The following is a 12,399-nucleotide window of genomic DNA, read 5'->3' as shown; positions in this document are numbered from 1 at the left end:
TTTTATTTCTCCGGTTTCAGCGTTTTTGCTTCACAACTACAGCGAGCAGTTTACTTTGTGCACTAACATGGAGTCGAGTCAACCAGCGCCACCTCTGGCCAAGTGCCACAGCCTACAGCCAGATCAATCTGTGACACACATCTGCAGCACGTTTCAATTCGTTTCATGCACAACACATTTGTACCTTTCAATTGTCTCTGTCTGTGCGTCATGCAAATAAACCTTTGAAAAGAATGAAATGATATCATGTATGTACTATCAGGCTACATTTCTACAAAATGCCAAATTATATACACAAAGTCATAAGAATCACCACCCCTGTTCATCATGATATCAATACTTTTGCCCATAAGAAAAATGTCGTGAACAAATATAGACACACTAATATTTCACCAGTGTTGTAACATCACATGTCGTTAGCATGGGTAAGATAACGAAATCAATACCTCAGATGGAAGCACCTTGACTGGGTTACTTCAACATCACTGGGTGACATGTCACTTTGATGCACCGACAGTGGAATTATAGTTCAGGTGACCTGCATGCCTTTGCACTTTAAAGACACTAGAGCACCTAAAGGACGCATGGAAACATCAAGTGATACACAGATAAGACTGTTGCACAGAAATATGCAGTATCTGCACACTGTAACATGTTTAGTTGCTTTACTCAAGAGCCTGACTTCAGATGAATGGCTCTGACAATCTAATTTTACTTGCAGATTGAATGCACCTTCTATGGGAAGTGGTACCACACAGTGTGTGTGGACTTCCCCTCTGCAGAAGGCGACTACAAATGTTGTGGTTGCTAAATAAACAGAAAAAATTGATCCCTGTTGTCTTCGCTTACTGATTGTTTTTAGTGTTGACAATCCACATTGCTGGGATTGCATCTTTCAACATGTTTGTGGGTAGATCTGAATGTAAGTGGGTAAGTGCAGCCACTCAGCCTCTACTCAATGTGATCATAGCAGCAGGTGCAGATGTGTCACAAGTTAATCTAGTAGTAGGCTGTGGTATTTGGCCACAGGTGGCAGCAGTAGACTGACCTCCATTGGAGACTGCTCTAGCTGCTATGTGATAGTGCATCTGCTCCAAATTGAAGATCACATGCAAGTTTTGGAAATTAACGCTTGTATTATGTTGAAAAACAAAAAAGTGACATTGATTCTGTTGCGGGTCATTTTGACCCGTACTGTGTAAATCCACTCAGAATTGTCAAGAAACTGCAATAAAACAATAGCAACTTTATTTCCCATCAGATAAACATGTAGAACACAGACATAAAACAGTTAGACTTTCCATAAGTATTTTAGGAACAATTTGGTTTTTCGTTCTTACAAACATATTTCTTTTGAACTTGCCCAACGTTCTCAGTTTTTCAATGCTCAACATTTTCAATTTTGTCCACCTGATGGACAGAATGTAACTGTGTGCTTTCTGCAGATGTACTTCTTGCATTTCTCACACAAAATGCTTGTTTTACAACAGGAATCTTCCTAACTAAGATTTAAAACAAAAGATTTCTACGTCTCCTCCAGTCCCAAAAACAGATGACAAACCAATCGCCACACCTGAGTCACTGACTTTCTTAAATCCACTCACTCTCACTGGCTCTGTTTATTACTAATCACTGTGTAACTGCTGTGAATTCACAGTAACTGCCATCTCCTTACAAATGTTCACTAGATTAACCACACTTATACAGACTGTATATAACCACCAACTCTCCAGCCATGTTGATGGATTGCCTATATTGGCTGGAAATATTCATTTCCAGAGAAAAGACACAGGCAGACGACGCTTACAGGATGTGATGTGACAACACTGATGAAATATTGATATGTCATATTTGTCCAAGGCGTATTTCATTGTTATGGAAAAAGAGAATATTAAAATCATGATGAACAGTGGTGGTGATTTATATGACTTTGTATATATAATTTGGAATTTTGTACAAATGTAGGCCAATAGGAAATATATGATATCATTTCATTCTTTTCAAAGGTTTATTTGCATGACGCACAGACAGAGACAATTGAAAGGTACAAATGTGTTGTGCATGAAACGAATTGAAACGTGCTGCAGATGTGTGTCACAAGTTGATCTGGCTGTAGGCTGTGGCACTTGGCCAGAGGTGGCGCTGGTTGACTCGACTCCATGTTAGTGCACAAAGTAAACTGCTCGCTTTAGTTGTGCAACAAAAACGCTGAAACTGGAGAAATAAAACGTGCGAGGGGAACGATAACGACGACAAGAGTCTCCCGATCGTTTACTCTTGCTGTCCTGTGAACAACATCGGCGTGGTGTTAATTGTTTGCTGTTTTCGCGATCGCATCGCGCATGAGGATATCACCAGGTAAACTCGAAACATTTGTAAACATTTTGTTGTTCAACGGCATCAAGACTGACAGAGTGTGTTCGAGATAACCTCACAAGTGTCACAGATGAAACATTTGGCGTTTTTTTTTGCTGGTTTATCGGTAGCAGCTCCTGAAACGCAAGTCTGCCACACATCTGTTCGACCAACGCCAGTTGATCTAAACGCCAGTAGATCTGGAACACCGGCCTTCGCGGTCTAAAGAAAGCCGGGTAGTACGTCACGAGCTCCCTCGGTGGAGTGAAACTCTGCTGTCTGCTCCTTGCTATCTAACATATAACCGGGCGCTGGCGTAAACTCTCGACCGTCTCACACTTCTGTTTAATCAGTTTTCTGTTTGACGTTTATTCAGCTGTGTGAAAACCCCGGAGGAACCCTCCCGAGGGATTAATAAAGTTAAATTTAATTTAATCTAATCTAATAACTTTAATCTCAGCCAAACCGATTTACTCACGAACAAATAAAACACTGAAAAAGCCAAACAATAACATTTTTAAGTTATCAAAGTGACTTATATATCATGTTTAACCCGAGTAGCGAATTGGCTGCGATATGGTTTTTCAATTTTGTTGTCCACGTGGAAATTCGGGAGAATGGTGGCTCCGGGTTTCTCCCGGAAAAATTGGGAGGGTTGGCATGTATGGTTGTGGCAACATCACTAACCTTGTCAAACACCTCAGAGTAGTTTTTGTATGAAGTATCGGTATCGGATCAGTATCGTCGATACCACCCTGAATATTACTTGGTATCGGATCGGAAAGGAAATCAGTGGTATCTCACATCACTAGTCCATGGCGCAAAAAAGGTTGGAGACCGCTGCTCTTAATTGTTGTGACACGTGTTCGAAATGCAGAGAGGTGCGCTCGATTTGCCACACGGAGCAGCGCGAGAGTAAAGCACGAGGGAGGGGCTAATAATCGGCTCAGTCATTTTTAATGATTGTTGAAAACCCAGATCGTAATCGTGATTAAAATTCGATTAATTGAGCAGCCCTAAACGTGAATAGTTGTTTGATGTGTCAAAATTTACGCATTCTTATGGAGTTAGTTAGATTTAGTTGTTGGGGTTGGACCTTAGGCTCCTTAGTCAGGAGCTCTGGCAGTTTAATTTACTTTTTCGAAGCTCATATCATTAACAAATTTCCCACCTGTGGGACTAATAAAGGTCATCTTATCAAATTATTACTAGTAATTTTTTTTTAAATATTTTAAAAATCTGGAGACAAATATTTTGCGAGCACAGGACACAAATGGAAAATCTTCTAACATAAGAACTGTAATGCCAAAAATGTATGAGATTTCATGTGAAGCGTAGCATCTTCTAGTTTCTGAACTGTGCCGAGCATGTGGCTTTAACGAAAGCCAGCACTAACCCTGAAAGCCTGCTGAAAAGGTTAGCAAATGTTAAATATTTGGCAGAGGGAGTCAGACACACAACATGCTGCTTTATCAGTATGAGCGTGCCACTTTGTGCTGCTGTAGTTAAACAGTCAGGATATGTGTCATTAAAGAAACTTAAGTTAGACTTTTCCTTCCAAACCTTTTGATCCAAATTGTTGTGCCAATTATCTGTTCACAACTGATGTTATTCAGAAAAAAGCACCTCTGTATCTTGAGTTACATGTTATCTTGGCCTCACATGATTCAATCACTATGCTTGGGTCCTGGTGAAGGTCCAGTACAACTGCCTAGTTCAGGGGTTTCATCCTGTTACTGGGGAGTCTTCCTCCCGAGTGCTTGTTTCAAGGAGCCATCTGATTGTTGGGGCTTTTTGTATTATCGTAGGATCTTCACCTTACAATACAAATCTTGAGGTGATGATTTGGTCATGATTTGGTGCTATATAAATAAAATGTAATTGTATTGAATCTCTTGCTCTTTTTCTTTCATTCCCATCCTAAATACCCAAATCCTCCCCCCTACAGTGAAGAGAGTGTGGCTAGCCAGGCTACGTACGCTAAGCCCCCGCCGTCAACCACCAACCACATCTCAGGAGGAGGAGAAGGCGAAAGCAGCCCAGAGGAAGTAGAGGTGCTGCTGTCCAGTAAGAAAGTCGCGCACCAGCCATCCTTCCTTCGCGCCCTCGTCAAGGCCTTTGGACCCTACTTTCTGATTGGCTCAGGCTACAAGCTCCTGCAGGATATCATCACCTTTGTCAACCCACAGCTCCTGAAGTAAAGACAAAGATTCTACTCTACTATTGCGTGCTCTCTTTACTACAGCACACAAACAACTATTGTTCCAGCGTTGTGGAAGACCATTTCTAGGACAGATTTTTGCATGCCGCGTCTGTGTTTTTGCATTTCGGTCTTCTTTATGCAGAGCATGTTAGCTGTCTATATTTAAAGGCGTACACTGTCCTTGTTCAGGATGCAAACTCCTCATGTAAATATGTTTCCTCTTTATGCCTTTAGTAGCCCAGGGTGCAAATTCAGTGATAGGAGCCTTTCTCAGAAATCCTTATCACTGTGTAGATAAGCTATCAGAAATGGCTTCCCAGATAGTTTTCCTGCGTGTGTCTTTTGTGGGACTGATGTGTTTGAACATTCCCTCCTAACACTGAGATATCATTCTTACTTGCGGCACCGTGGGGGGAAATTTTAATTTCAAATTTTCTGTCCTTTTATTTGACAGTTATCTTTTGATAAGACAGCTTTTTCATTTATTTTTATACTATACCCATGTAAAATCCCAACTTAATGTTAAAGTTCCAGCCTCTCCTCTATGGAAAAATGGATCTCAGGATTTAATACGATGCCTTATATGTAAAATAGAAAAACTAATTTTGAGCCATTTTTAGAAGTTAATACAGTCTGAGAAAGAGAGGGAAGAAAATAGTGACGGGAAAACGTTACAGTCCTTCCAAACATTCATTAGAATGTCGGTGGTAACGCCATCCAGTGATTCCTATTTATATTTTATATGTACAGCATGTTTCCTTTCACAGAGATGCTGTTGTTGCTTGTTCCAAATTTTGTCATGTTACAGTCTTTTTCAACATTTAATAAATTCATTGCTCTACTAAAATTTCTACACACAGTTCCCATGATGACAAAGTGGACAACAACTTTGCTTGGAATTTTTTAAATTTACTAAAAACGGAAAAAGTGCGGAAAACATGCACATAAGAATTAAAAGCCTTAATTGAAGCACTTTTGGTAGCCTCAGTGACAGCCTCAAGTCTTTTCGAGTATGATGCCACAAGCTCAGCACACCTTTCATTCTTGTTTGAAGAACCTCTCAAGCTGAATCGGGTTGGATGGAGCGCATCAGTGCCCAGCTATTCACTGACTGGGGCACTCGTTCACAGTGTGGTCTCAAAGCCATTCCTTTGTTATCTTGGCTGTGTACTTAGGGTCATTGTTCGTTTGGGTGAAAATCCTTTGTTCCAGTCTGAGGTCCAGAGCGCTCTGAAGCAGGTTATCATCGAAGATGTCTCAGTACATGTCTGCATTCATCTTTCCCTTGACCCTGACAGGTCACCCAGGTCAGCAGGAGGCTGCCACCGCCATCTTTCACTGAATGATTGGTATCGGCCAGGTGATGAGCGCTGCCTGGTTTCCTCCAGACATTAACTAAAGATACCAAATCATTTTGCTTCTCATGGTCTGACAGTCCTTTAAGTGTCTTTTGTCAGACTCCAGATGAGGTGTCATGTACCTTTCACTGAGGAGTGGCTTCCGACTGGCCAATCTAACATACAGGCCTAATAATAAGAGTGCTGAAAAACTGGTTGTCCTTCTGAAAGGTTCTTCTCTCTCCAATGCTGAAGCTCTGTCAGAGCTCACCGGCCTCTTGATCACGTCCCTGACCAAACTGCCCAGTTGCTAAGATTGGTTGAGCAGCCAGCTCTGTTACCAGTCCTGGTGGTGGTTCCAAACTTCTTCTTTATAGATGATGGAGGCCACTGTGCCTATTGGGACCTTCAGTGCTGCAGAAGGCTTTGTACCCTCCCCCAGATCTTACTCGATACAATCCTGTCTCAAAGGTCTACAGACAGTTCATTAGACTTAAATGGTCTGTGCTCTGATATGCACTGTCAGCTATGAGATCTCATATAGACAGTATGCCTTTTCTAGGCCATATCAACTGGATTTACCACAGATGGACTCAAATCAAGTTGTGGAAACATGACAGGAGATCAGTGGAAACAGCAAAGCTGTGAATACTTGTGTTCATGTTACATACACGTGGTTTTGTTCTTTCTTTTTAACACATTTACAAGAATGTTAGGAACCTTCATCATGGGGTGTTGTGTACAGAATTTTGTAGTAAATAAATGAATTTAGTTCATTTTGGAAGAAGGCTGTAACGGGACAAACTGTGGAGCAAGTAAAGAGCACTCTTCAGATGCACTGTATTTATAATCAAACTTGTAAAAGTGGTTTCTAAGAGTATAACCACAGTAATAACAAACCCCTTAACCAGAAGAAGCAGTTGCCACACACTTAAACATTAAAGACAACTATTTTGTCCCTCATGTTCAGCTTTGACATGCCATTGAGCCCTTTACTGGTTTATATACTATGCTATACTATGAAAAATCTACTGTTACAACAGGATGTACCTGTCATTCTAGCTCTGGCCTTTAAGCTGCCTTTACATATTGTAATCACCCATGGAAAGAGACGATAATCTGCAGATTAAGCGTATCTATCTCAGGTTAAACAGGTTCTTTGTCCCTATAGCACGAAATAGCAGTCCTCCTGGAATGTGAAATTAGGGAAGTTTGGGAGTGTCAGGAATAAGTGAGTTTCTGATATATAGTATGTAAAGCTATAAAGGTGACATGCTAAGCTAAATAACGTGTGTCGCTAACTCAAAAAGATACAAATAAGTCTGTAGCTTTAAAAACTTTGCAAGAGTAATGAAGTAAAATGGTCTTTTCATTGGTTTAGCTGAGATTTCGGGGAACATGACTCGCTTTGAGGGCAAAAGTATGAGCGCAGTTTGAACAAAGGAGCTTCAGGTGATTGTCGGAGGACATTCCAAGTCTCGTGAGCCTCGTGACTTGTGTGTCCTCATAACGGTGTCAGAGGACGGCTGATTAAAGAACATGTTTGATTTGGTCTGATTTCAACAGGCGAGCACAGAAGAAATTAGAGGCCTGGGAAACAGTGGTGTGTTGACACACTCACACCATGAGTCAACAAAGCCGCTAAGGTCTCTGCCAATAGTAACACTCTTTTGTGAATGCCAGACTTTTTATCTTTTTTATCTTTTTATTCAGGTGTTGAAGGTCAGCAGTTCTTCCCAGTATTTTAAGGCCATAGTTAAAGAATAGATGTCTGTACAGTCCAACCTGGAGGATACCTGGATCATAGTGCGCTAAATGACACTAACATTTTGCAGTGTGTGTCTGCATGTACTCCTTACACAGGAGTTTACACTTTTGGTTATTTCAGCTTCACGTGCTTTAATCAAATTATTCCTCTTCTTTATCTTTCCAGGATGCTGATCTTGTTCATTAAAGCAAAAGATGTTCCTAATTGGTGGGGGTACACGCTGGCCTGCCTTATGTTCTTCACGGCCCTGCTGCAAACCCTCATACTCCACCATCAATTTCAGTACTGTTTTGTCACTGGCATGAATGTGCGCACTGCTGTCATCGGAGCTATCTACAGGAAGGTATGCAGGAAACAATCACATTCGATTTTTTTTTGTTCTGTAAACAAATTACATTCATATTAAATTTAGAAGGGAGATATCAATTGCTTCATAGAAAATATTCTTGTGGTGTTAAGGGTTTTGTTCCCTAATCTGTTTTGCTTGTTTGTTGTTGTTGTTTTTTTTACAGGCACTAGTGATAACTAATGCAGCCAAGCGTTCATCTACTGTGGGAGAGATAGTCAACCTGATGTCTGTGGATGCGCAGAGGTTCATGGATCTGACCACCTTCCTTAACATGCTGTGGTCTGCCCCTCTTCAGATTATGCTGGCACTATATTTCCTGTGGCAGGTACATGCACAGATTGTATTTGTGTTACACTGAGTCTTCTCCTTATGCCAAGGGGACTTTATTTAATGCACTCATGAGAATAACAGCTAAAATTTACTGTGATTCGGAAGCTGTCTGACCACTGAGATCATCTTTGTCATCTTCCAAGCTATGACTTCCATTCAGCAGCCTGTCAGAAAAATGTGTTGTTTGTTTGGTAAGAGAGCCTCCTCAACCACCACAAAGGTGAGGAAGGTAGGAAGTGAAGGGCTCAGGAGGAGCTGACCAGGCAGAAGAGCCGCTGCGGCAGACTTTGCTCAGTTTTTATATTTGCTTTTATACTTTTATGACTGTTTATTAGGGATGGGTACCGGTATCCGGTGACATAAACGGTAGTAACCAGACCGAAAAGCAGCGCACATTTCGGTGCTTTATTTTCCTGAGATGTCATACACTTTGAATTCTAGCCAATCATTTTACGTTTCCGAGGATAGTAGGCGGGCCCAGGTACGTACATACTTTTAGAGCAGAGCTACAGATTAAAAATGCCCAAGGCGAAGCGGTCAAAGTCTGGCTGTACTTCACAGATGCAAACTCAGCAGCTGCAACAAGTGCTTTAAGCTGATACTGTGATACTGTCAAAGGAGGTAACACCTCAAATCCGATGAAACACCTGGCGACGCATAGCGTTTTTTTAAAAGCAGAAAAATGCGCCGTATTTGATAGCTTGCTGCGAGACCTCACACCGAGCGCATCTACTGCGGGTGTGGTGGTGACAGATGATGATGGCAGCAGCAGCCGTTCTTCTCTGCGTGAGTAGCTTCATGTTGTTCGTGTGTAATTTACGCTGAGTAGGCTAACCACGTTATTACATTAATGCGTGTAAGGTGAACTAGCAAACACCATCATAGCTACATGCGGCTGTCTTCTTGTTTGATGGCAGATACTCCCTTCACCCTGGCCAAAAAGGCTAAAATGACCAAAGAAAAAGTGGAAAACAGCTAAACATGAGAGGTTTTTGGACACAGTTTGTGTTTTTTCCATTGTTTAAGCTGCTTCCAGCCAAGAATGATACCATATATGCCCTATAGCTGCAGAAAAGGCTAACATTGTTATCTTTTTACAAAAAAACAGCTGAACATGAGAGGTTTTTGGACAAAGTTTGTGTTCTCCATTCTTTAAGCACCGGTTTGAGCACCGTTTAAGCACCGCCACCGTTTCAAAAGTACCGGTTTGGCACCGGTATCGGATAAAACCTAAACGATACCCATCCCTAGTGTTTATGTCTAAATTTTATCTACCATGTTTGCTATATATATTTTTTTCTTATGTTTTTTTATGGTATGTTTACGTGTTACTGTCAGGTGACCTTGAGGGTCTGAAGGGCGCCTATAAATAATGTATTATTATTATTATTATTTGGTGTTGGCAACAGCACGCCAGTACCATGATGCAACAAAACCTGGGAAGAAGAAAGAACCCAGTTGGTTTAGGAAGGGATCTGAACAGGGGTGGAGGAAACCTGCACAGCTAGAGACAGACTGTGGCAGGAAGGGGTGTGGGCTCAGTGGGAGAAGGGAATGGACCGGAAGGTCTCGTGGTCAGAGCTGTGGGAAGCTGAGCCACACTGGATCAAGTTCTTTATCCAGTCAGTCTACAGTTTCCTCACCAGACCGTGGGAGGTAGTGGTTATCCAGGACCTGCCACGTTTTTATTTACACTCAGGAGAGTTCTTTATTACTTTATTTTGTATTATAAATTTAATCATTTGTTTATTTTACAGATCCTCGGTCCATCTGTGCTTGCTGGGGTGGCTGTTATGATCATGCTGATCCCTTTTAATGCATTTATCGCTATGAAGACTCGAGCCTATCAGGTATTTCAGTGTAAAACAAACAGAATGAGACATTTACACAATTGATTTGTGTTTTAAGTATCAAAATTCACAAGTAAAAACAGCTGGTCTCACCATCATCGTCAGGTGGAGCAGATGCAGCACAAAGATGCTCGTATCAAGCTGATGAACGAGATCCTGAACGGCATCAAAGTCCTCAAGCTGTACGCGTGGGAGAACTCCTTCAAAGAAAAGGTTCTGGCCATTCGGCAAAAGGAGCTTATCGTGCTACGCAAGACGGCCTACCTCGGAGCGCTGTCCACCATGGCCTGGACCAGTGCGCCTTTCCTGGTAGGCTTCCCCCCAAAAACTCAAGAAACTCATGAAGTAAAGTTGACTACACAGTAAATCTAAACAGGATGAAATTATTATTATTATTATTATTATGACACCACTACAGGTTTCAGCACTGCTTTTTGTCTATTATGGTTTGTTAGTAAAAGCCTTGACAAAGAGCTTTGTCAGTTTCTAGGTCAGTTTTTAATAACTTTACTGTCTGGAAGCTGTTTTACATTAACATGACTTTCATTTCCAACTTGTATAAGAATGTCACATGTTGGCATTATTATTAAAAATCTCCTCGTTAGGGGGTTTTAGGCCTTGATATGAAAATATTTGGATTAAGATTATTTGCAGATACGATCACACTAACCCCATTTGTTTATTTAGCATTTACAGTTTAATTTACATACACATAATTTACTCTAATGATTGATGATGATTCTAAACATCTCCCATCAAAGTTTGTTAAGCAATCTGAAAAGCTCTGGATAAACCTACAATTCAATTCAATTTTCAATTCAATTCAATTCAATTCAATTCAATTCAATTTTATTTATATAGCGCCAAATCACAACAAAAGTCGCCTCAAGGCGCTTCATAGATACAGAGAAAAGCCCAACAATCATATGACCCCTATGAGCAAGCACTTTGGCGACAGTGGGAAGGAAAAACTCCCTTTTAACAGGAAGAAACCTCCGGCAGAACCAGGCTCAGGGAGGGGCGGGGCCATCTGCTGCGACTGGTTGGGGTGAGAGAAGGAAGACAGGATAAAAGACATGCTGTGGAAGAGAGACAGAGATTAATAACAGATATGATTCAATGCAGAGAGGTCTGTTAATACATAGTGAGCGAGAAAGGTGACTGGAAAGGAAAAACTCAATGCATCATGGGAATCCCCCGGCAGCCTACATCTATTGCAGCATAACTAAGGGAGGATTCAGGGTCACCTGGTCCAGCCCTAACTATATGCTTTAGCAAAAAGGAAAGTTTTAAGCCTAATCCTAAAAGTAGAGATAGTGTCTGTCTCCTGAATCCAAACTGGAAGCTGGTTCCACAGAAGAGGGGCCTGAAAACTGAAGGCTCTCCCTCCCATTCTACTTTTAAATACTCTAGGAAACAGAGTGACTAAGTATTCTGGTGCACTTGGAGCCACCACAGAAAGTTTGTGTCCCAATTGCAAAAGGCTAAAATATTAAGAAAAGTGTGATTTTGAGACAATATTGGAAGAACCAGAGTGCTTCTAGTGCTTCGACTTTCACCACTCAGCAGCCGTCTTTCTGCAGCGGACTAACAAAACCACAGGAAACTGAACTGAAGCACGTGTATATACACATGGCCTTACCCTGAGGTCAAGTTTCTGTGCAAAGAAAAATGGAGAAAAGTCTTCATATGGTGTGTGAGCAGCGTTTCTTTTCACATGTGCTCATGCCTGCAATTGTTGTCTTCTTCAGGTCACATGTGAGATTTTGTGGACGCATGTTTTATTAGTTGGGTAAATGAGCACTTCAGCAACCAAAACAAGTGTATGTCTGTGTCGATAACGCCGTAATGGTGCTGCTGATATTTAGATCCTTGCTGAGTCACTGACTGTCTGGCATCACGGCTCTGCCTCCTCTCTGCACTAAACCGATGAACCTTGATGTCTGAGTGGTCTGCTTTTCCCATGTGTTCCCAGGTTGCCTTGACAACATTTGCCGTGTATGTAACTGTGGATGAAAAAAACATCCTGGATGCGGAGACGGCCTTCGTGTCGATCTCGCTTTTTAACATCCTTAGGTTTCCCCTCAACATGCTTCCCCAAGTCATCAGCAGCCTGGTCCAGGTGGGAACCTTTTTCACCTCCTGCGCTGTGTTTGTGTGTCGGGTTTTCTTTAGCAGAATTCATTGCATGCATCTGTTTGTTCTAC

The 12,399-nt window shown here is 41.5% G+C and overlaps 1 protein-coding gene across 5 annotated transcripts in view; it reads left to right on the top strand.

The window, feature by feature from the left end:
• Positions 1 to 12,399, top strand: part of abcc3 (ATP-binding cassette, sub-family C (CFTR/MRP), member 3) — a 72,507-nt gene that overhangs the window by 37,027 nt on the left and 23,081 nt on the right. For 4 of the 5 annotated variants that reach the window (XM_085170011.1, XM_085170010.1, XM_085170012.1 and 1 more), the window contains 6 exons: positions 4,304 to 4,552; positions 7,829 to 8,006; positions 8,176 to 8,337; positions 10,100 to 10,192; positions 10,298 to 10,501; positions 12,168 to 12,314. In XM_085170011.1, the coding sequence (XP_085026137.1) occupies positions 4,304 to 4,552; positions 7,829 to 8,006; positions 8,176 to 8,337; positions 10,100 to 10,192; positions 10,298 to 10,501; positions 12,168 to 12,314 (1,033 nt within the window). The remainder of the gene's footprint in view (positions 1 to 4,303; positions 4,553 to 7,828; positions 8,007 to 8,175; positions 8,338 to 10,099; positions 10,193 to 10,297; positions 10,502 to 12,167; positions 12,315 to 12,399) is intronic. The other variant, XM_085170014.1, reaches the window with a different exon arrangement.

This window comes from Neolamprologus multifasciatus, chromosome 8 (genome assembly GCF_963576455.1).
Source record: "Neolamprologus multifasciatus chromosome 8, fNeoMul1.2, whole genome shotgun sequence".
NCBI classification, from domain to species: Eukaryota; Metazoa; Chordata; class Actinopteri; order Cichliformes; family Cichlidae; genus Neolamprologus; species Neolamprologus multifasciatus.
This window is presented reverse-complemented; position numbering and strand designations above follow the sequence as displayed.